This window comes from Euleptes europaea, chromosome 4 (genome assembly GCF_029931775.1).
Source record: "Euleptes europaea isolate rEulEur1 chromosome 4, rEulEur1.hap1, whole genome shotgun sequence".
Classification (NCBI taxonomy): Eukaryota; Metazoa; Chordata; class Lepidosauria; order Squamata; family Sphaerodactylidae; genus Euleptes; species Euleptes europaea.
The window spans coordinates 68,147,888-68,173,314 of NC_079315.1; the positions used below are offsets into that span (position 1 = coordinate 68,147,888).

The window sequence follows — 25,427 nt, forward strand, 5'->3', positions numbered from 1 at the left end:
GCTTCTACAGGATTAATCCAACCGGGAGTTTTGCTTTCAAAAACATCCTTATATTTATTCCATATTTTTAATAAATTTTTTCTGATAATATGAGAGTTAAATTCTTTATTTACTTTCTCCTTTCCATACCACAAGTAAGCATGCCACCCAAATCTCAACTTAAATCCTTCTAATTCTAATAATTTTGGGTTCTCTAAAAGAATCCAATATTTGATCCAGGTGAAGCATGCTGCTTGGTAATACATCTTCAAATCTGGTAGACCAAGTCCTCCCGTGTCCTTCAATTCAATTAAATTATTATATGCAATCCTGTGTCTTTCTTTACCCCAAAGAAATCTCATAATATCTTTTTTCCAAACATCAAATATCTGTACACCCTTAACTATTGGGAGGTTTTGGAACAAAAAAAGCATTTTAGGTAATATCATCATTTTAACTACTGAAATTCTTCCCCACAGTGATAATGGCAGTTTTTCCCAACTTATCAAATCTTTTTTTATCTGTTGCCATTGATTCACATAATTATCTTGAAATAGATTAAGATTGTTATTTGATATCCATATACCTAAATATTTAACTTTGTTTTCAATATTAAACCCCGTCTTTTTTATTAATATTTGTTGTTGTGAGAGAGTCATATTCTTAGTTAAAATCTTAGTTTTAGTTTTGTTAATTTTAAAACCTGAAAGCTTTCCATAAACCTCCAAAATTTTCAGAGAAAGCAATCACTATGACATCTTAAATAACTTTATTCCATGTCACTTGATTGTTCTCCAACTCCTTTCTTTTAATTCCAAGTTCTTGCTTAATAAAGAAAACTTTTTGCAGTGCGTCACTCAACTGGCAAAAAGCCAAAAGTTCCAACACAGAGCGTAACGAGACTATAGATAGTTCTAAGTTCTGTCTTTAATAAACAATACTGCCACACACCCCAAGTTGATATTTTAATTAAAAAAAAAAATTCCTTGTTCCAAGTTTAAAATAAATCGGATCCCACCTCGCTTTCTTCTTGCTGTGCCTTTAAGATGGCGCCGGCTATGGAGCTGAATCCCATCTGGGCGACCGCCGCCGATTCCATGGCGGCTCTCGCTCCTTTGATGGGTCCGCCACCGGCACCCGATTTAGCTTCCCCTCTTACACCGAGGGGAGCCGCTTGCCGGATCTTCCAAGGGCTAAATGATCGCCCTGCGGCAGCGAGGCAGCAAGAGCGCGGCTCCGCGCTTGTGGCGGGGGGGGGGGGCCGTCCGACCCGGAAGTCGGAGTCCAAATACTTTCGAAAGATGTGAGGTGTTTGATATTACTGAACATCAGATTTTGAGAACTGTGGAAAAGTCAGTTTGGCACAACAGAAACCATTCAATGACCATGAGAAGATAGTGTGGTTATGATGAGCAAGAGGGGGGCTGTGGAAAGATGGTTGCTACTCCGAAAGGCTAGGCTGTTGCTCTCTTCTCCTGCAGGTACTGAAAGTCTGGGCACGGCCACGGGCATGAGCTCAAAAGCAAGAAGAGCCTCAAGGGGATCTTGATCTGTGGCTCTTTGTCCATAGCTTGCAGCCCGTGGTCTTGTCCTCTTTGCTTTTTATACAGTGTTTTATGATAATTTGTAAAAGTATATTTTCCGTAAGCTGTTTTGGGAAGTGGGATAAAACTACACTAAATACTAATAATAGCTAAAGCCAGGCCCCTGGGCAAGCACCAGGTCATTTCTGACCCATGGGGTGATGTCACATCACGACGTTTACTAGGCAGATTATGTCTATGGGGTGGTTTGCCATTGTCTTCTCCAGTCGTCTACACTTCACACACACACACACACACACACACACACACACAAGCTGGGTGCTCATTTTACCGACCTCTGAAGGATGGAAGGCTGAGTCAACCGGCTATCTGAAACCGACTTCCGTCAGGATCAAACTCAGGTTGTGACTCATGAGCAGAGCTTTGACTGCAGTACTGCAGCTTACCCCTCTGTGCCAAGGGGTTCCAAATAATAACAACAGATCCAGTTTATACTAACAGCTATCAATAGGTGTAATGATAGTGTTTAACTGCGTTAAGCACAAGCTGTAAATACACACAAACATATATTGAGTTTCCAGCATGCAACCAAAAACAAAACAAAAAATTATAAAAGCAACACAGCCTGGAGTCTTTTCCAAAAAAATGAACAAAACATATTTACAAAACTAAAATGTACCTGATCGACTGTTGTGACATCAGTGAGTACAGCATCTGGTGGTCTTTTAGGTGGGCTTACTGGGGCCTAGAAAAATAATAAATAAATAAATAAATACACACACTCCCTCTTTAGTGTAACAAAAAATATCACACATAAAATTTTATTATTTCAGTTTTAACAAGGGTTGTTATTTAAAACCAAATTAACACTGACATAGGAAGTATATTCTCAGTACAATGCACTACATACTAATTTATAAATAAAATTTATTATTCTTCATTATTATTATTGCACATTAAGCTGCTCTCAGGCCACGATGCAGCCCATGCAAGCAGCGGCAGCACCTCAACCAACTATGAGGAAGATGCATTCAGACAGAAAACAAAGCAATTTTCACTTTCTGGCTGACACTTGTGCGAATTGTCAATGGAGGCCACAAATCCCACCCATGGGCCTTTTGTATACATATTTACTGTGTGTATAGTAATGGTCCAAAGTCACTATGAGTCAAGCCAAAATCGTAACCAGCCTGAGACCCTGGAGAGCTGCTGCCAGACTGAGTAGACAATACTGACTTTGATGGACCAAGGGTCTGATTCAGAATAAAGCAGCTTCGTGTGTTCATGAATCCTCCACTGCTGCCACCTCCAGATGCTGTTTCTCATTCCCCTGCCACCACTTTGCAAGAGCAACATTTGGGGTAACCGGGGAAGGGTACAGAAGGCCGAGGAACTTCTCCTGACTTCTGTTATAAGCCATAAGCTTTTCTCTTCCTCAAAGCGGTTTATAATTACCTTCCCTTCCTCCAACAGGCAACTTGTGAGGTAGGTGGGGCTGAGAGAGTTCTGAGAGAACTGTGACTAGCCCAAGGTCAACTAGCAGGCTTCATGTGGAGGAGAGGGGAATCAAACACAGTTCTCCAGATTAGAGTCCATCGCTCTTAACCATTGCACCACGCTGAGCTTTCTCTGAGAGACTTCCAACTTACCTGAGAAATTATGAAGTACCGTATATACCCGTGTATAAGCCGACCCGCGTATAAGCCGAGGTGCCTAATTTCTCCCCAAAAATGGGGAAAAATTAGGCACCCGCGTATAAGCCGAGGGTCGGCTTATAACCCCTCCCCCCCCGCAGACTTACCTTCTGGGCTCCTGGTGGTGGGAAGCGGCGGATCCGGCGAGGGTGGCCTTCCTTCAGCTGCAGGAGGCCCCCCCCAGGCCGCTCCTGGAGGCTTGAAGTGGTGCGGCCCGGCGGGGGCGGCGGAGCAGCCTCCCCGCTGCCGCATGGGGTCTCTGGAGGCCTCTCCTGGCCGGGAGAAGGCGGCAGGGGCGGCCGAGCGCCCTCCACGCGGCCGCTGGGAGGCTCTAGAGGCCTCTCCCGGCCGGGAGAAGGTGGCGGGGGCGGCCGAGCGCCCTCCCCGCAGCCGCAGAGGGCCTCTAGAGGCCTCTCCCGGCCGGGAGAAGGCGGCGGGGGCGGCCGAGCGCCCTCCACGCGGCCGCAGGGAGGCTCTGGAGGCCTCTCCCGGCCGGGAGAAGGCGGCGGGGGCGGCCGAGCGCCCTCCCCGCGGCCGCAGGGAGGCTCTGGAAGCCTCTCCCGGCAGAGAAAAGATGGCGGCGGTAAGTTCTCTCTCCCTCCTCCCTCCCCCCTCTACCGTATTGACCCGCGTATAAGCCGAGGCCGGCTTTTTCAGCCCTTTTTTTGGGCTGAAAAACTCGGCTTATACGCGAGTATATACGGTAAGTCACAGTAACATTGCTTATCCCCAAGCCAAGTTTCACAGTTTGGTATTATAAGAAGCTTTCCGCAGGCAGTGCAGAATAATTAGCAGTCAACCATTATTTCTGAATGAATATACCTATGTACCTAACACAAAGCTTTACCTTGGCTTTCTCTGATGATCGTTTTCCACCAAAACCTCCCGCTCCAACAACAAAGATGGAGAACTGATTGTAGCACAAAAGATCTTTCCCAGAGTATGTGTAAACTATGCAGAATCAGAGGGGAGAGGCAATTTTAGCCAAACATGAAGTACTCCTTTCAGGGAAGAAAAAGGCCGAGAATGGCATGCAATGCTTTCTAAGGTACTTCTAAAACTAGTTTTTCTCTAAATAACAGTGGATGTGTTTATTTTGTGCACAAATAGTATTAAGCTAGTAAGAATCTCTGAAGGCATGTACACAAATACCAAAATAGTATTAATACTGTACATTTAAGAATGAACATAAATGTTAAATAAGATTTTATTTTTGTGAACTTGTGACAATGAGTATCATAAGGGCAACCTTACCTTAATTTCCTGGTCCAGAGTCAACTCAAACTTAATGTGGCAGACATGGACTGCCAGCAAATACCATAAGGTATGAGAAGGGAGAGTGTTTCTCTGAAGGCAGATGGCAACTCAAGCTTCTTAAAGACATATGCTGGAACCATGGTGCTATGTTTGATGGTTGTACACTCTCTTCCCAAGATGGAAGCAATAAATGATTTCATCTTCAATGAAAACCACAGTTTGGCATTATAGCCACTCCAAACTAGGATTTCAAGCTAAACAAAAACCATGGTTTGCAATCCCTCTTTGGAGGGGGTTAAGAACCTGTTTAGCCATTCAGATTTAATTCAACCACAGCTTCCACTTAAGTGCATTAATCAACTCGAACCACATGAAAGGAAGCAGCATGCAACTTGGTGTTACATCTGAACCATGCCACAACAGATAACAGTCAGGAAGACATAATTAATTATGCCCTCCCGATGAGTTGCCATTATTAATTTACAGTCCCACAACTTCCCTTCAAACTTTTCAGTATTCATTTCTGAAAATAAAGACTGGCCTAGGCTGTTCCTTAGCTCCTTCTGTTCCTGGGATTATCTGCAAACACAGGAACACATATGGGGAAGGGGAGGTCTGCTGCCTCCAGGGGCAGACTGAGAGGACAAAAAGGCCACGGAAAGGGCCCCCATCCCTTCTTGGAGGGAGGCCTGGCTTGGGTGAGTTATGCGCTGCTCCTGGCTTGGTTGCAGCATTCCCAGGTGACTTGTGCAGCATAGGTTACTCTGCCAGGCCAGCCAAGTTGACAAATGAAGAGGCTCTACAGCATTCCTGCTTACAGGAACCCAACTACAGGGATCTTCCATCCCTGCCTAGAGGCAAACATCTTTGCAGAATAGTTTTGCTGGCCACGTCCTATCCATTTTGATTTGTGAATTTTGTAACCAGAATCCTATGGAAATGCAATATGTATCTGCATGAAGTCCTAGAAGTCTCTACTCAAAAGAGTTCCAAAACTGCAAATAAGCAGATATCCCAGCATGATGGACCATATCCCAGCATGATGGACCATACATATACAAACACAAGACTAAACTTATCATTTGTTGGTCGGATCCAGAGAACAAAGAATGGAATCAAGGAATAGACCTTTTTTCTTTACAGGCAGAATAGTGGGTTAGGCTGGGAAGAAAAACCTTATTTAAACCCTTCCTTGGCTCTCAAGTTTGTTGGGGTAGTTTTAAGTTAAGTCACCATCCCTGCAACTGCCTGCAAAGCTTTTAAGAGTCATGAGATCCTAGGGTAAGGCATGACATGCAGCTTCAACGGGGAAAGTTAAGAGTTTGCACATTTTCCCTTTGAGTGTCCTACATTTTTAGGCCAACTCTGATAAGCACAGCAATTGCTCTTAAAGTATTGCAACGTAACTAGAATGGCAAATTTGGATTCTTTCTTCTGATTATTTGCTGATAGATGAAAGCAAAAAAGTTACCATCTAAAAGTATAACTGCTCCTGAGCCTTTATCAAGAATGTCAGCAATGGTGGGTTCTGAAATTAGCTTTCCTAAAATTGAAAATGAAATAAAATACATGTTATACCAGCAAGCAAGAAGAGGGAAACTATTTCATAAACCTACACAGAAAAATCAATAGCCACCTTGTTAAGATATGTAATACAAACTTAACACACTCAAATGCATGGGGTGGCTTGAATTTGAGACAAGAGTATCCCGATACACAGAACTGGCAGAAAGTCTTTTAAAATATTAAATAGATACAGGTGGTAAAAGACGGACTTTTATTCTATATCCATGGGAATGTAATTAAAAAGTAGTTGTTCCGCATACTCACCTGATGTTGGCAGTGGTTTATACAATTCTAAATATTGCTCGCCATGTAACACCTACAGAAACATAAGGAGCATTTTTAACAGAAGTTACTATTATTTTTCACCCAATTCTTGAGTAAGCAGTTTTAAGAGAAATAAACTGTTCCATTGAAATGCCTCTTAAAGTGAGATTACTTAATGGTATACATTTTAACTGTGCTAGCCATGTCAACAGAAATTAGATTTATTTCTGTATACAAGAAGAAGCAATTAGGGCTGTTGATTCGGTTCGGCCCGAACAGAAAAACAGCCGAATTTCTCTCAATTCGATGGTTTTTCGGTTTGGACGAACCAAACTCAAAAAGGGGGGGGAACCGGGGAGCCAAATTGGCCGAGTTCGGGGTGTTCCTGAATAAATTTGGCTGTTTCGGACCCTTTTCCCCACCCCACGCGCCTTCAGGGAGCTCCCGGCCGGGAGGCGCAGATCTGTTTAAAGGGCACCCCGCGCCTCTCCAGGGGAGCCCCTTGAAGGGGCGCGGGGTGCCCTTTAAAGAGATCTGTGCCTCCCGGCTGGGAGGCACAGATCTCTTTAAAGCCCCCCCCCAGTCCTGCCGGGAGTCCCGGCAGGGCTGGGGGGGGGTCTGGAAACCCTCTGCGCTCTCTGCGCAGAGAGCGCAGAGGCGCTTGACAGCCCCCTGCCTGCCTTCCCGGGAGGGGGGGGTCTTTAAACCTCTCTGCGCTGCCTGAGCAGACAGCGCAGAGGGGCTTGTTTAAAGGGCCCCCCATGCGCCTTCAGGGTGCTTCCCTGAAGGCGCGTGGGGGGCCCTTTAAACAGATCTGCGCCTCCCAGCTAGGAGGGGCAGATCTGTTTAAAGGGCCCCCGCGCGCCTTCAGGGAATCCCCCTGAAGGCGTGCAGGGGGCCGAATTTTCCCCCGAACTCCGGATCCCCCCGAATTTCCGGGGATCCGAAGCGGGGGAGTTCGGACTTCGGCACGGCCCGAATAAAAACAGGCCGAATTTTGCCGAAGCCGAACTATACCGATTTTTTTTTCAACAGCCCTAGAAGCCATATCAGCCCCAACAATATTCAGCTTTGGATGCTACTGCTTGGAGAAACATGGCCCATGGGTAAAAACAGTATCATTTTCTCTGGAAATGAGGTAAAACATAGAAGAAAGTCAGATTCCCTACCCACCCACCCACCCACACACACACACCCCTCAAAATGAGGCCACTGTTTCTGAATGTTGAGAAGAAAGGAATGTTGCTAGAGTGTTACGGTTATCTACACTTTATGGCCTTGCATGTCTGTACTACTTGCACGTTTGCATGTACGCAAAACCTTTGCTAAACTTGTAGCATAGTGTTTACAGAAAGCACAACCCCTTATTTGTGTCACAATATACAAAGTATGTCCAATCTATTTGTTCCTTGATATCAGAAAAATGTGATGAACAATAAGACAGCTCAATATTCACCAGTGTGAGATGGTAACTAGGGCTGTTGATTCGGTTCGGCCCGAACTGAAAATCAGCCGAATTTCCCCTGATTCGGCGGTTTTTAGTTCGGGAGGAACCGAACTCAAAACTGGCGGGCAACCGGGGAGCCGAATTCAGCGAGTTCGGGAGTTCACGAATAAATCCGGCAAATTTGGGGCCGTCAGTAAGCAGCATAACCGTCAGTAAGCAGCATTCTCCTCCCCCGGCCAATCAGTGGCCAAGCTGGGTCTTCTTCTGGCCAATCAGTCAGGATTGAGTACTGGAGGAATCAGCTGATGTGCGGCCCGGCCGGGGAGAGAGAGAGAGAGAGAGAGAGGGAAATCCTCGTGTGTGTGTGTGTGGGGGGGGTGCTTGTGCACATTCACTCCTTTCTGTGGCTGCAGGGGGCATATTTTTTGGGGTACAGACACAAAACTTTCAGCAGAGATTCAGACAAGCCTTCTTAAGAGACCACCCAAGTTTGTAAACATTGGGTCAGGGGGTCCCGAGATATGGGCTTCCCCCCCTTTTTTCTTTTCATGGCTGCAGGGAGCGCATTTTTGGGGGTACAGACCCCAAACTTTCAGTGGAGCTTCAGATGAAGCTTCTTAAGATACCCCCAAGTTTTGTAAACATTGGGTCAGGGGGTCTCGAGATATGGGCTCCCCCCTTTTCCCTCCCCCCCTTTTTCCATTTACGTGGCTGCAGGGGGCGCTTTTTTGGGGATACAGCTCCCAAACTTTCAGCATAGCTTCAGACAATCATTCTTAAGATACCACCCAAGTTTTGTAAAGATAAGTTCAATGGGGGCAGAAATATCGGCTCCCCCCCTTTTCTCTTTCCGTGGCTGCAGGGGGCGCATTTTTGGGGATGCAGATCCCAAACTTTGAGCGGAGCTTCAGACAAGCCTTTTTAAGAGACCACCCAAGTTTTGTAAACATTGGGTCAGGGGGTCCCGAGATATGGGCTTTCCCCTTTCCCCTAGTGGGATGAATGGATCAGCTCATCCTGTGTGCATCTCCAGAGCAAAACGTCCGTGCCTAAATGGAATCATCTTGGATTACCCAGCCCCTCCTCCCACCCCTCCTGATGGAACAGAAGACAGCCACAGTAAGACCCCTTTGGGGGCTTTAATCTATAATTTTTCTCCTGTGTGTGTGTGTGGGGGGGAAGCAGAGTCTGTGTGTGTGGGGGGAGGGAGCAGTTTCTGTGGGGGGGGGAAGCCAAAAGGGGCTTTTGCCGGTTCTGCCTGGGGTGTGTGTTCCCCCTCGAGTCTCTCTCTCCCTGGTTTGAGGGGGGGTTTCAGTTGTGTGACTTCAAGTTTTCCCTCGGTTAGGTCTATTTGGATACTTGCTGAAAACTGGTTTTCAAATGGTGACTTAAAGAATGCATTTTCCTGGTCCCCGGTCCGATGCAAAAGGGGAAATTCTACCCCCTCCTGCTCCTGATTCATAGCTAGCATGCCTCTGTTGCTTTCCATGGTTTGCAAACTCCCGGGTGTCAGGTGTTGCTTTGCACAGTTGCAAAGGTGTTGCTTACAAGGTTGTGTTGCTGTGCAGTCGTGTTGCTTTGCATTACTGTTGCAATGCTTTGGAAACTTAGCTGTTTGTCAGGGCTGGGAGCTTTGTGCGTGGGCGGCAAGCTCTGCTCAGACATGCTCATTAAGGGTGGGGGGACCCCTTTCGGGGCCCATATCTCAGCCCCCCGACTCAATCTTTACAAAACTTGGGGGGTCTTTCAAGAAACGTCCTTTGAAGCTCTGCTGAACGTTTGGGACCTCTACCCCCAAAAATGCCCCCCCAGAGCCGCAGAAAGGCGCGGTTGTATTTTTAATGGCTTTATTCGGCCGAATTTTTTTCCCGAACTTTGAATTCCCGCCGAATTGAACGGACCCGAAGTGGGGGAGTTCGGACTTCGGCATATCCCGAATCTAAACGGGCCAAATTCAGCCGAATCCGAACTATACCGAATTTTTTTTAATTCAACAGCCCTAATGGTAACATCATTAAGCAGTTTTGCACTTAAGAGTTACTTCCTTGCAGTTACAGTAAATTATGTTGAATCAAGCTCTGCTCTGAACTTTCAATGAAATGCAGAATGGGGTGGGTGAGTTGTGCCAGGTTACTTAAAATCCAAACTACATCCAGTGCTAACTCAGATTTTAACAAACTCTTCCAACTAGTAAATATGTACACGGAACTAGCATTCCATTATCTTGACCAATAGTTTCATACATGTAGTCTTTACCAATAGTTTCACACAAGTCTCCATTTTTACTATTTACCTTTGTAAAATCAATGTTGAGTCCTGGAACACTAGACAATCCCCCGTCAAGCATAGAGGCCTGAGCCGGTATAACACCAAACGTAGGAAGACAACAAAACTCTTCACTCCCTTCAAACAGGAATTTCAGGTGGTCTGGATCTTTTGTAGACATGCCCACACCAAGCGCATACAAAATTGGCTGCAAATGACTGTAACTGTATTCAACAGATGGCAACTTCTGACCTACAGACTTTGCCTGTGGAGATTAAACACAGAATTACACATTAAGATTTTACTAAATTAGATATTTACCTACTGCATCCTAAAAAGTCAAACAGCATTACATTAATGACAACTAGTTTCCAGACTCCAGGTGGGGCCTGGAGATCTTCTAGAACTGCAACTGATCTCCAAACTGATCAGTTCCCCTGGAGAATATGGCTGCTTTGAATGGTGGGCTATGTGGCATTAAACCACATCGAGGTCTCTCTGTTACGCCAAGTACAGGGGCCTCCTTTTATTGGGGGAAATTAGCAGGAGGCCAATAGAGCTTTGCCAGCACGGGTTTCTCAAGAACAAGTCATGTCAGATTAATCTTATCTCCTTTTTTGAGAAAGTTACTACCTTGCTGGTTCAGGGGAATGCTGTAGACATAGTTTATCTTGATTATAGTAAGGAGAAATCCTGCCATGGAACGGCAGTTGGATCTAGGGGATCCATGTACATTTTTGTTTGGGAGTGAAAGCCTACAGAGAAGTTTTGTTTAAACTTGTCATTATCAAAGTTAGGCACTCCTCCAGCCATAGCTACCTGCTTGGATACAGTAGCTAGCAACTTTTTATGGGAGACGTATGATTCAAGGTTTTCTCCTGGTCCCTGTCTCTGAGAAAAAGAACACGTCACTTGTTTGGCCAGGCCATAGAAGTCTCACCATTTCCCGCATCCAGTTAAGCTGGTTTAATGCAGGAAGGTTTCTGGCAGTGATGGCGGACTTGAGAGCGGAGGCATCTGCTCCAGAAGCACAAGTCTAGCCAGCTGAGTCAGGTCCTCCCCCTTGGCTGTAGGGCGAAGACAAGAAACAGCTGTCAGCCATGCAATCCCAGGGTCCCTGTGTAGAGGGCCAAGCTGGTCAGCAATAGCCCTCGCTTCTGTGACCTTCCAATTAATTCTCTCCCTGACCTCCTGATTTTCTACTCTGCCATTAGCTGTGGTCCTGGCTATACTTCTAGTCACTACTGAGTAGAGCGGACTTGGGGCTTCTTCTCAGTTGGGATTAGGGGGGTTGCGAGGGTGTCCTCTGGTAAAGACTCAGAAGGATCAGTTACTGGCAGATCTGTAAGAGTTGCTCTAGGGAGACCTAATTTTTGTTTTAACCTGCTAATTTCCTCTTTGCACGCTGTGTGGTTTACTTCAGCATGCTGGGACTTAGTTTGGCCTGATAGGTACTGGGCTGCACGTGTGGCTTGGGCTAGCTGCTCTTCCAAAGCAGCAGCTCTTTTCTCGGAGGTGTCTGCCCTGGCTAAAGCATCCCCCAACTTTGGTCTATTCTCTTGGGCTGCGGCAACATAGCTCCCTTTGTCTACTAATAATTCAATTTTTTCCTGCTCTTAACTTCTCTGCCTCCTGCTCTAGACATTCTAGTCTGTCTGTGGTTTCTTTCATGGCATTAACACTGTCATTAGGACAGCTCTAAAGGCCCCAAGCTGTGAATAGGTCCTTCTTTGAACCTTTTAAGTTTTTATCTTCACATACATCACATAGATCTTCAAATCTCAAGATCTGAAGGGGATCTGGGCCCTTAAAGGATCCCAATTCCCAGGGGTTGTTGCCTTTCTCTACTACCCATTTTTCTAATTTGTCTAAGTGAGGACTGCACTTAAACATTGTTGCTACAGTTGTGATAAACTGTTTTAACTCTCTGGGAAGTCTTGGCAGAGGGTCAGGCACATGCGCCTCCTCTGAAAAGACTGACTTTAAACTCCCTAAGGGCCCAGCAGATACACAGGGGCATTCTCCCCGCCCCCATCTCTGATGAGACAAAAATCTCTGAATCGAACTCTTTCTCTGTAAAGTCTTGGCCCCCACCAGGATTCCTACCTGCATTTGGCAAGGCCAAATTCTACACTGCAAGAGTCGCAGGAAGAGTAGGGAATTTTTCTTCCTACCTTTGAAAAGACCGACAATTTTGGCACTCAGTAGGGCTTGGGTTATTTACTTTACCCAGTCCTGAAAAGACTAAACTGCGATCCCTGCTCTTAACCAGCAGCAAAAGGGGACTTCTGCTCTTTGCCTAACAGACTTCCTGTCCAGAATTATATTTTAAAGAGAAACGGACTGCTGCTCTATTTACTAAGCAGGCTTCCGCTGGGGGCACTCTGCACTATTTAGAATCTCTGCTCTCCTGGCCGTTTTAAGAATCTGATGGTGGGTACATTTTTAAAGATGTTAGCTCAAATCAAAGATCCCTAGTCCTATTCAGAGGAACCCAGCCCACAAATTTCCTACGGTCCCTACAACCCTCCTACACTTGACCATTGACTCAAAAGGATGAACTGGGTTGACCCCTTGCCTTCTAAACTACTCACTTGGATAGTCTAAGGGAAGCTGACCAAACACTGTCCAAAGGATGAAAGGCGAAGAAGCCAAAGGGATAGAGTCCACCCCGATAGATTGCTCTGAGCACAAGCACACACTTTTGTTTTGTTACTTGGTTTTCCACTGGTGGGGTCTCTGGACATGTTTCGGAGAGAACGTGTGCCGCGACTCACACGTTCTCACAAGACAGGGTCTGCCCCAAAATTCTCCACCAAATCTGTTACACCAAGCACAAGGGCTCTCCTTTTTTATATATAATTTTTTTATTGTTTTTACATACTGATTAACACAATCTTAGTGATCACTATTTTGATTATAACAATTTTCTATATTGAAGTACAGAGAAAAAAATAAGAGAGAGAAAGAAAAAATAGAAAAAAGCACTATTTTATAATAAAAAAGATGGATTAGATAATTGGTATCATTTTTTTACTTTCTTTAAAAATAGGTATCATTATAACTCCTCCATTTCTCCCAGACATCTAATAAGTATTTATTATGTTAATGACATTAATTATTCTGTTTTTGTCAAAGCCAAGCCATTAATCAGTCCCTATAAGGGCTCTCCTTTTATTGGGGGAAATTATAGCTGGGGACAGATAGAGCTTTGCAAGAGGCTGGCGTGGGGATCTTTAAACCAATATATATGCCAGATGAGCGCACCAATGGAAAGGTTCCCAATAAAGAGGCTTTTAATGAATTTCATGGGTTTGTGAAAATCAAATTTGTCACACACACAAAATTCCCAACACATACAGAGCTAAGAAAGCAAAGGCTTGAGGGGGTGGGCACAAGGATAAGAGGGCCCCGGGGGGGGGGGTTACAGTTACCTTCTGAAGAGTAAGGCCCCAGATAGAGGCAGCTACATGAAAAGTTAGTAACTACCAGCATTACTGGCAAGGAAAATGATACATGCAAGTATTGTGGCTCACACTTTGGATCCAGGAAAAGTGGTAGCAATTTGCTGTGGCAAAATCGGCTATATTTATACTCCTTAATGTAGCTGAAGGGTATGTCTCACTGCGCCTGGCAATGGCTGGGAATGGCTGGTCATTGCCAGTGACAAAGGCTTGATTGCTCTAGATTGGATGAGGAGGGTACAGAAGAATAGAGCCAGGGTGTAAGGCTATCAGAAATGATGTCTAGATACTTGAGATTTCAGTACCCAGGCACTGAGTTATAGAATTGGAAATTGAGGTAGGATCTGGAAAGGTGAGTCAGAGTTGCTTGGCTGGCTACAGGCTGAGATTGGGATTCCATCTGAATGGGGTTGGCAGATCTGGCAGGGTGTGTCCTGTCTACTGCAGGAGGACTACAGAAATGCCAAATACTTGTCAATTGTCTCTTTGTTTGCCCTGCACCTCCGGTGTCTTCTTGGGGGAAAGCATGGTAAAACAACCTTGGCCCAGTCAGCTCTCTGCAGCATTGGCACAGATGCCAGGAGACCCCTTTTGTCTCTGGCTACACAGCACTGTTCCATCCCTTGCACACTAGCGCCAGTCCTGAACACCTTGCTGGGTGGACCAGTGTAGCCTAGGGCCTATTAGCATACCATAACTTCTCCCACCCCTAAACTCCACCCTCTACTTCAAAAACCTAACCTGGAGTTGGCAACCCTACTGACAGTTATAAAACTTGCCTAGGGCCAACAAGGAACATCTTTAGATGATCAGATAAGAAGGCGTTCAGAAGCAGTAAGAGTTGATTACCTGTCCTTCCAGACAGACATCATGGGGCACAAATAATTAAGTAGAGTTATTTCAACTTTTTAAGTACTAGTAACTTTGGTGGACTTTATTTGTAAGGCTGTAACAGAGCATGTACAACACCAGGATAACTCATTAAGTCATATGCATAGAGTTTAATAGACCTGGACTAGAGTAACCCTGTGGAAAAGTAACTTTCACTGAAAGTTTCAATTACATTTAAATCTCAACTGGGAAGGTTAATCTGATTCCACCCATCAAAGGGCTTACCAAACCAGTTAATTTCCAGGATTCAGCAACAGCCTAAATAAAAAAACCTTTCCCAAGTCAGGAATAACATTACCGTGTTGAAGCATTTTTTTACTTACAGAGTCCAAGCCTGAAGAGGCTGCTGATCCAGTGTGGCTGGTGGGATTCAGTGAGACATCCTGAGAATCTATTTGGCTCAGTACATCATGCAGTATGGCGACTGAGTCTGGAAATACAGATAAACACAGTGAAAACTTACCATTATTTGCTGATAATATTGACATTCTCAGGAAAAACTAAAGAAAACAATCCAATACTACCATCACAATACAAAATCCCAATAAGAAAATGCTAATGATATCACTTGGGTGTGTGTGTGTTAAGTGCCGTCAAGTCGCTTCCGACTCATGGCGACCCTATGAATAAAAGTCCTCCAAAATGTCCTATCTTTGACAGCCTTGCTCAGATCTTGCAAACTGAAGGCTGTGGTTTCCTTTATTGAGTCAATCCATCTCTTGTTGGGTCTTCCTCTTTGGTATAGAAGTCTTAACTCTACTTTTTACTTATTTTTTAAAAAAATTATTTACACTCTGCCTTAGGCCAGTTAAAGGAACAGCAAAACCTGCAAGGGTATAAACATTATAGACATACAGTAACAAGCTAAAATCAATGCACAGTTACAAACTAATGCATGCAGCCAAAAACAATTTACCTGCCACCAAATGCCCTTTTAACAAAACAGTCTTACATCTTTCTGCACATGGCAAGTGAAAATGCCCATAGCACCCACCCAGGCAGGCCATCCCAGAGAAACTGATCTATTTACTGAGAATGCCTGTGGCCTAACCACTGCCAAGTGGATAGTCGTAAGAATACCACCAGATATCTATCTGAAGAGTGTAATTGGCGCGTGCGAATATAGTGGGAGAGACTCTTCAAGAGGTACCAAGGCTACAGGCCATGAAGGTCTTTAAAGGTAACAAAAAGCACCCTGAATTGAACCAGAAGCAGTCAGGCAACCAGTACCGTTGATGCAGCACTGGCATTATGGGTTCCAAGCAGCTGATCCCAGACAAGAGCCTCGCTGCTGCATTTTGTACCGACTGATGCTTCTGCGACGTCTTCAAAGGCAGACCCCTGCAAAGCATGCTACATTAGTTGAATCTGGAGGTTGCAATGGTGTGGATTAGCATGGCTGGATCAGCAGAGCCTAAGAGCAGGGCCAGCCTGCGAACCAGATGGAACTGGTTCTCCTAGCAACGGCACCCTCTTGCTTATCCATCAACAAAGCTGGGCCCAGAAGAGTGCCTTACAACAGTGCATGTACCTCCGACTTAGCATGTTAGTGTGAACTTGTGTTTCGTGCTAGGGAGACTTGAAAAATAATTCATTAACGCGCACCACAATTAAAGATATAGAAAACTACTTGACACTTAGAAGTAAAGAACTGTTGACCAAATAATCTTCGCTGCAGTTATACTAATGGCCCAAGCTAGCCTGATCTTGTCAGATCTCTAAGCAGGGTCAGCCTTGGTTAGTACTGAGATGGGAGACCACCAACGAAGTCCAGAGTCACTACACAGAGGTAGGCACTGGTAAACCACCTCTACGTCTCTTGCCTTGAAAACCAGAGGTCAGCTGTGACTTGACAGCGCTTTCTAACACTACTATTGTTATACTACACTTGGTTTAGCTTTCTTCTCTCTCCCTGCCTTCTTTCCTGTGGGTTAGATCCAAATATGCCCTCCTGCTTCCACTCAAACAGAGGGACTGGAATGATGCTTGTGCAAGAAGTTGAGGGACAGCTGACAAACCTCTGGCACAAGCAGATGCATATGAACCTTAACAGAAGCTATTGTAGAATCTGGTTACTTCCATTCCGGCCACAGTTCTCTAGATTATAACCTCTGGTGTTCTTTCATGAGTCAATCACCACAATGACAACACTTTCATCGATACACCCATGAACTATAACTTGCTGTTCTTTATACAATGTGCCTTCTGATTCCCTAACCAAGTACATGATACCTCAGAAACTTTACACATCATTCAAAACAACGCGACAGCATTTTTGAAACCATCTTCTAAAAATGGCCTTTTCTTAATTCTACCACTCTGTGCTACAAAAATCTTTTGTCGGGGAGGGGCTGTGGTGCAGTGGTATCTGCTTGGCATGCAGAAGGTCCCAGGTTCAATCCCCAGCATCTCCAGTTAAAGGGACTAGGCAAGTAAGTGATGTAAAAGTCCTCTGCCTGAGACCCTGGAGAGCCGCTGCTGGTCTGAGAAGACATTACTGACTTTGATGGACCAAGGGCATTCAGTATAAGGCAGTGTCAAGTGGTCATGTGTTATCATGCTCTCTACTGGCTCCTTTCATTGCATACTTGTAGATTCTACAAGCACAACTAGCAGTATAAATAACACTTCATTACCTGGTATTTCTTTAGCGATAATAACTGTTTTGTATACAATTTTATTCTCCTCTTTTTCATCATGCCTTGTGTTATGTATTAATTTCCATAATGAATACAAATGGGGGAACGGGATGGGGAGTGCTACAGGACAGTGTATTGACCTTCTGCTGTCTGGCAGAGGAATCTACAGTCCTAACTCCAGCAGTCGATTTACAGCAATATTTTAGCAGTTGAGCAGGCTGAGTCATTCATGTTATGCAAGGTCATACTTCCAGGGTCTCCAACTACGATGCCAAGGAAATTGGATTATGTGAGTTATCTGAAATGCAAGTGCCTTGTAGGGCTTACCAGCCTGGGCATTAACAGCTTGACAAGTAAAAAAAATAAAAGCCACAGACGGTCAGAACGCTTTCACATATAAATTATCAGTGAATTAGGAAAGCAGTAGTCTAACTCTTGCCAAAACATGTAGAATCAACATGTGTACAGTGGCTAGAGTACTGGACATGTCAGAGAAAATCCAGGGCTCAATACAGTATGAAGCAGACCAAGCGCCCTTGAACAAGTTACATTCTCTCCTTCCATCACTCTGAACTTTTTGGCAGGATACAAAAGAGTGCAGCAAGGTTGGAGATGCAGTCTTCGCCTGCTGAAGATGTAACACTGTTGTTTATCATTTAAGATCTATTTTCATGCATTGTGTATCCACTTCTAATTTAGGTTACACAGCTGCTTGTGTTTGCTTGTATTAGATGCTTCCTTTAAATACAGTCAAGCACCTGGAACTTGAACAACAAGGCAAGCTAGACATATGCATGCATGCATTATGTTTGACTAACTCATTTTTTCCCCTTTATAAAACCACATTCTCTTCCGGCAGAATACATAGAAAATACACTAGCGACAACCTTCTCAACTAGGGTTGCCAACCTCTAGGTACTTGTCAAAATCATTTTACATATACAAGATCCCAAGATTTTCCATCAAGGCACCAACAATGAAAGAAACCAAAGTCCAATCACATTTCTTAATCTTAACAAAAAAGTGTACTGAAAGTCCTAACACAATTGTGTTCAAAAGCCGTAATCGAACGGCAGAACAAGTCCCGTGGCCAGGTGGGGCACAAAGTCCAAAGGGATGGGAGAGCACGGAGCCCCTTGCTCCGCAGCAAAAGCAGAAGTACTCACAAAGCGGCCAAGCCGCACCGAGGGCAAAGGAAAGCGGTGGGGCTGCACAGAAACTGGAACGCCCGGAATGCTCATATACTCTCAACGTTGGTCTCCTGGCTGAAGAGACACGCCGGGGACGGGAGTCTCCCGGAGACGGGGGAGGATGGGATGTAGAAAAGCCCCAAAGGAACAGATGTCACCGTCAGAACAACAAAAGAAGAACACGTGAAGTCCAACTCGACGTCACCTCTAGGTTGGTCAGCGTTTCGATGCTTCGTCAGCTAGTTGGTCTTCCTTCTGTATTTTATGGTTTTTTGTGGGCCAATTTGCCCATTTTACTTTAATTGGGCAGATAGCCTCTGTGTGCAAAAGGAGGACCTGCTCCGGTTCCTAATCTGACGTATACAATTAAAGTAAAATGGGCACTGGTGTTCTTTCCTTATGCAAAAGCAAGCTAGCCAGCTGTAGCTCTCTGCCAACGGAGCAGAGCTGGAAGCAAGGTAGACTAGGCTAAAAGAGAACACAGTTTAGAGAACTTCAAAGCCAAGTGTGGATCTGAACATGCACTGCCTACCCCAAACTCATCATGCTAGGTGCTGATGTACACAGCCTGCCATCTCATGCCACAATAAACGTGTTAGTCTATAAGATGCCATGAGACTCTTTTTACTGGTCTCCAAATTAGCTTCAATACAAACAGCTGATGTTGAGCATCAGTTAGCTTAACAATAACTTCTCTGATACTTCTTGGCCAAAAATTTTATTCCAGTGGGGTATGCACAAAATCTCTAATTTTGTCCTTCCATTACCAAGGCTTAAGCGCCATTAGAGCATCATCGTTATAGAGGGAGAAATCAATTTGCAAAATGACACAGCTTGACTTTCATTGCTTTTTAATCTGGGGCAAATCGGGAAAAATATCAGACCACACACCAAGAGTCTAAATATCCACACACCATTATGACTCTCATTTTACGCTTCTAAGTTAGGGCTATTCCTACAAATGATAGGTAAATGCTTACGCTAATTGGTATTTTTTGTAATTATATATGATGGTTTAGTATATAATAGCTTTTCACAGCATTAAATTACTTATATTAATGCTGGTAATAGTTTTTAATGAAATCTTTGGGGACGGCTTGAACTTGAAGATATAAAGGAACATAGTTTTCATTTTTAATATGAGTACTCTAATTAGGTTTCCTTACTTAACAGTTCAGTGCCTTGAGGCACAGAGGAAAGGGGCTCTCTTACCAAGGGAAGCTTTCTAATGTTGTTATACTGAAAAATTAAATGAATTAGTCTGACAGATTTCCACAGCATTTTTCCTGCCTCTTTTGCTAATTCCCATGGATAAGAGATTAAACAAAGACACTCTGATCCAAATCCAAGGCCTTATGTTCTAAGAGCAACCCTGCTTAATTCTTGACCTAGCCAAAAATTTAAAGACATCCAGAATTTTAAAAGGCAGTTAAACATTTGGCAAGCAAAATATACGGTGGAATTACTCATTTTGTGCATCAGATGTTTTGATTAGAGTTTGCCTTATCAGAATATCCAATACATACAATTCTACAGAAATGGGTAACATTTGTTCCATTACAGAGGACAGTGATTTACAGTATCTATGAATCAGCTGGCAGGGAAGGGGAAAGAGTACAAAAATGGGTCATCTGGCCCATTCTAGTTTACAAAACTAGTGCTTCACATGATCTGATTATTATATGGGACCCATATAGTACATTATAACAGAAATCAGTATGTGGTGTTTTAGGGGATGGAGAGAAACAGACAGGCCTACTGCTTCCCTGCCCATCCTAATCTTCTAAATTCTTTCACAGTACTACCATTGTCAAAAGGTAGTTTGTGTGCTCGCCTTCTCTATCACAATGGTTCCACGGGCATAAGGCGAGCATTCAAATTCCTTGTAGGGGGAACTGCAAGAGGTGATTTTCTACTATTCTTTGGCTAGACTTGAGAGTTTGTCTATTGATCAGCAGACAACCCTGGTTGGATGACTTGTCTGCTGCCTACTCCTAGAATGCAACATAATCCCCAAAATTCACAAGTGTACTATAATCCCAAGGATAGATCCTTAAACTGAAACTTTCCTGGAGGACTAGGACAACACTTTACAGTTGATTAGACTACTGGTCCATCTAGTCTGGCCTTCTCGACTGTGACTGACAGCAGTGCTCCAAGATGTCACTCCAAGAGACGTCTTCTCTAATATCTGCTTCTGAAATAATTTGGGATCTACTGTATCCAGAGTATGTGCTCTGAAATCACAAGCAGCCATTATAGCTCACTGAGTTAGGATGCTCCCATTGACAAAAAAACAATTCCTATTCGGGCAGATTTGACAACCATAAAGCCCCTTCCAGCAGAGTTGTGCAATGAAAGGTAAATGTTTAGCTATGAAAATGGTTTGCCTGCCACCATTCTCAATCCTGCCTTAAATCAGAAGGTTATCATCTGCAGCACAATATTCTGCACACAATGTTAAACTTCTGCATATGTTCATTCATTTATTCATTAAAAAGCCAACTGCACATACATATTCTCATAGTATGTTCCTGTGGCACCATCTTCTTCACCTGCCACCTCCTTCCCACCTGCTGTTCCCTTTCGTAATTATTGACTTACTTATAAGATGACTCCCTATGCATGACTTAGTGTTGGTTAATGGAAAAGGCAGGCAAACAAACCACACCTGGAAAAATTCGCACAGGCACACTGCATAGCCTCATGGGCATTTTAAGTTTTTCAACCCACCCCTCCCATACACACACACAATTTAGCTTATTTATATGATGCATCCCAATTACGCAGCCACAAAGAGAGATGAACTTCAAGTTATCTGTGCTCAAAAATGTCACGTTAATTACCCATCCCTGACCCTGGGCAATATATATCTTCATCAGATATCACAGAAGTTCTGTATGCCAAGTGCACAAAAGCTATCACAAGATGGAACACAAGTTTTAAAAGAAACGTATTTACAAATGCATGAGATGCCCTTGAAAATGTCTACACAAGTGTTCAGTTACTCAAAGTAGTGTTCAGTTTGTACTCTGAGCAAAACTTTGAAACAATTCATTGACTCAAATTTCAATTAGCATTTTGAGCATTGTAAGTTTGAATATCAACAACACTTGTGCAGTATCCCTGATGAAAGCAACATTTTCTGGCAGATGTAACTCAATACCTGCAGTTGATTTAATATCATTGGCTTGTTCTGTACATGTGCAATCTGGCCTTTACCCGTCTTGCTGTCAGATTATTACTATTCTTCAGAAAGTAATAGGTCAGAGCTACAAAGAGCTTATTAACTGAGCCAGAAAACTTCTGGAGAAGCCAAATATTCTGCCCTCATATGCATTCTTACAAACCCCGATGCTACTAGAAGTGCAACAGAATTCGTATAACATAATGTTAACTATTTCTAAAAGTATAAGGAAACCATATCAATGTTATTTCTTCGGGTTCTTCCAAGAAGAGAACATCATAGTATCATTACAAAAATAGAGAATTAGAATCCCATATACCTTGGATAGTTCGAGGTTTGCTGGAATTATTGAAGTCACAGATCTTTTCCCATTTATTTTGCACTGTTTCTGGTGTCATCGGATGGTTCTTCTGTCTGACAATAGCTCCCTCAGATCGTTCCCACCGTACTACATAAACAGCAACAACAGGAGACATTTAATGACCAGTCAAAATGTGCAGCATCACCAGTTTCTTTTCACAGCACTGATTTCCTTGGGAAGGGCAAACTGCATAAAACTGCTTACCGTACCCTCTGAGCACAAGCGGACCCAAATTTTACATTTTCCAGAACCCCCATATCACTGTTCAGAGTGAATTGGCTGTATGAGCAGTATCATTAAAGTAAGAACCCCCATACTTGTATTCAACAGTAGCCCCATACCAAGCATTACATTCATCCTATAAATAAGAAGTGATGCTAGGAGGTGGGTCTGCCACATTTATTGCTATCTGCAGCCTCGACCACCTTGAAAATGACAGTGAGTGACAGTTAATTAACTACTATAAAATGTCTCGTTTAACTTCAAATGACATCCAATTAAATGCTCCAACCTTTCACTGACTTTCTTCCAAATACCAAAGACCAGTCAGCTTCTAAAAGAAAGGCTATAGAACGTTTGTGAAAGATGCTCATCTGGATTTTCAAGGAAAGGCATTTATTGTTGTGGACACCACTAAGTATAAGCCACTGCCTTCAAAGAATAGCTAGGCTAGCAAGCATTTGCACGTGACTAAAGAAATAAACCAGTTCTTTTCAACTACATGACTGAATATTCATCTTAGTCTAATGTCATCAATACTAACCATGAGTTAAATCTAATACATTTACTTTTATTACACTAGTATTAAATTGTGACAATTGTGTCTTTTTGAAGGGTTAAATCAGATCACCATGACTTACATTTTCCAATCCATCCAGCTCCAACCTGTGATAAAATAATTTTTGAGTCAGAAAACTTCAAAAAGCAACTGATAACTAGGAAAAAACTTGCATTTCTAATCAACAAGGAGCAAACAGTATCTTTCATGTTAGCTAAAATGACAGAACTAGCAAACTTCTACAAGCTTTGCTTTTTGCATTTTATTTCTTGATCATATGTTGACTGTAAAAACAAATTATTCTGGGATTCTTAACACCTGTGCTTACCCTTAATGTTATTTGACTAGGTTCAATGTTAATATTATTTTCTAAGACACAAGAGTAGTATATTTAGTTATGATTATATTCTCAAAATACTCCAGAGCACTCTGGAAACCTACTGCCCCCCTTAGTCCTCAAATATGGAACATTCTAATCAGACTCCCACCCTTGCGAACAGCAAGCAATAATATACATGCCTTCAGTAGATAGCAAACTTACCTAAACATGTTTTTATTTCTAACCCCTTTACCAGTTCATGAGACCCATGCCCATTCAAAAGTAGGTTTCGACATATGATCTCTCTCATACACTGGTACAACAACCTGGGTGAATCTCACAGATGTCATGGTGGCCGTGAAGTCCTGACTCTGCCCAGACATAGTACCTTCAGTAAAACTTCACCAGATCAATAAATCTAGTGGCAGTCTCTGCCAGCTCAGAAAGAGCACCTGCTGGTAATCTAAATGGACAGTAAAGCTGCAAAAGCCTCAATGTACCTCTGTCATCTAATATAAGGTAATACAATCAATGTCAACCAATATTTGCACCAAAAATCTGCTGCTGCAGCAGCAGAATAAGCAGAAGAGTTGGCTTTTATATACCAACTTTATCTTTTAAGGAGAATCAAACCGGCTTACAATCTTCTTCCCTTCCTCTCCCCAAACAGATACCTTGTAAAGTAGGTGGTGCTGCAAGAGTTCTGAGAGAACTGTGACTAGACCAAGGTCACCCAGCTGGCCTCATGAGTAGGAGTGGGGAACCAACCCAGTTCTCCAGATTAGAGTCCACCGCTCCTAACCAATACACCATGCTGCCTCCTAGAAGGAGAATGAGGGCTAAACTAGATGATATGGTGTCCCCGCAGAAACTGCCACCATTTTATCTCTGAATTCCCTCACTTTACAAATGCTGCAGGGGCCCAATCATGCTCAGGATTGAATGTGGGGGGAAGAGGGGCTCCTTTCTCCCTTTACGGGCTGTTTTCAAGAGGCCAAATACCCTCACAGGGAGTAGGACTTTGAAAATGGTGTGGGGGGAAGAAGAGAGGAACCCTTTCACCACCAGCACCCTGATCTTGAATAGGATCAGGGCCAAGCACATTTGTAAAGTGAGGAAATTCAGAGGTAAAATAGCAGTGGTGGCCCTGGGGAAACCGTATCACCTACTTTAGCCCTCACTCATGAAGCATAAGAACCACCTGACCCGCCCACGTTCAAGGCTGAAACACTGCATGCCCAGCAAATGTTAACGGAGAGAGAAAGACATTACCAGTTTCTTCCACACAGGTTTTGGTTAGACATGCAAGGCCAATAGACACACAAAAGAAAGCAATGTAGTGTGCAGATGTTATATTTCACAGATGTGGTACTGGACAACATCAAGGTTGAATTACGAGGCTCTCTACACCCACATTTCTTTGATTGGGTCATAGACTACATAAATGTTTCTACCGCCAAAGCTCCCAAGCTCATTTCTCCACTCCAGTACCACACTAGACAAAAAGGATTCTGATGCATTTAAGCCTCAGCAATTCCTCTGGGAAATAATTTTATACAAGACAACTAGGGCTATAAAAAGCTGTGACTCTTCTGCAATGCAACACATTTCCCAGCATTATTGTACATTTAAATCTCTTTTGTATAAATGAGATAGAGCAATGTAATGATAGCACAGCAGTTAGCATCAGTATTTTCAGGTCAAGGGGCAACAGTTTATGCTTAAGGTGAGTGCTGAAAACCACCGTTACCTTCCAACATAATTATCATGTGGCAAAAAATATTTTCAACTTTACCCATCACATAAGGATGGGCTTACAAAAGGATAAGATTGCCAAATTCTGGAATAAAAGCAAACACTTCAGTACAAGCAAACAAATGAGGAGAATATGATGGGCCGTGAAAACAAGTCATTGCCAGAAAAGGATAATAAAAGGGTATTACCTCAAAAAGTCCACCATTCTCCTGACAACTCTCATGGCAAAGCCAAAGAACCAAGGGAGCCACATAGTCTGGCTTGAAAGCATCCAGCATATCTAGGTTAGACAGACATTAAACAACATACGCTTTCATTTACAAACAACATGCTTATATAGTAGAATTGTACACATTCAACAGTAATGGTCAACAACAAAGTAACTGCTAACACTTGTTAATCTGCATGCCCACATTCATACATCACAGATAACTGGAGTTAGTGTATAACTGGAAATCCTGGCATGAAGAAGGGCGGGAAAGGAAGGAGGCATGAATAACTGGCAACCAACTGGGTTTGTAATATTGTCGAAGGCTTTCACGGTCAGAGTTCATGGGTTTGTGTTCAGCCCAAGTTAATGCTTGTTAAAAGTGAAATTTTAACATACCCAAAGTTGTCTTTCTAGAAGGGTATAAACTGCAGAATACTGAAATATCACCCAATAGCTCTGTAAACTGCTACCCAGCATAAAACATGCTAAAACGATCCGTTCCAGACATGTATTGTAAGTCACCTATGGGGATTGTTGAAGTAAATAAATAAACCTATCAGCTATGGTGTGGCATTCTACATTTGCAGCCTGTCTGATATATTTCTGCCATGACCCT

At 43.5% G+C, this 25,427-nt stretch overlaps 1 protein-coding gene across 1 annotated transcript in view; it reads right to left on the minus strand.

Annotated features, from left to right (window-relative positions):
• Nucleotides 1-25,427, minus strand: part of HSD17B4 (hydroxysteroid 17-beta dehydrogenase 4) — a 74,339-nt gene that overhangs the window by 28,039 nt on the left and 20,873 nt on the right. The window contains exons 9-17 of the mRNA XM_056848474.1: nucleotides 24,789-24,880; nucleotides 22,609-22,633; nucleotides 21,707-21,835; nucleotides 14,695-14,801; nucleotides 10,045-10,281; nucleotides 6,305-6,356; nucleotides 5,946-6,017; nucleotides 4,065-4,168; nucleotides 2,203-2,268 (exon numbers count right to left, since the gene is read on the minus strand). Of these exons, the coding sequence (XP_056704452.1) occupies nucleotides 2,203-2,268; nucleotides 4,065-4,168; nucleotides 5,946-6,017; nucleotides 6,305-6,356; nucleotides 10,045-10,281; nucleotides 14,695-14,801; nucleotides 21,707-21,835; nucleotides 22,609-22,633; nucleotides 24,789-24,880 (884 nt within the window). The remainder of the gene's footprint in view (nucleotides 1-2,202; nucleotides 2,269-4,064; nucleotides 4,169-5,945; nucleotides 6,018-6,304; nucleotides 6,357-10,044; nucleotides 10,282-14,694; nucleotides 14,802-21,706; nucleotides 21,836-22,608; nucleotides 22,634-24,788; nucleotides 24,881-25,427) is intronic.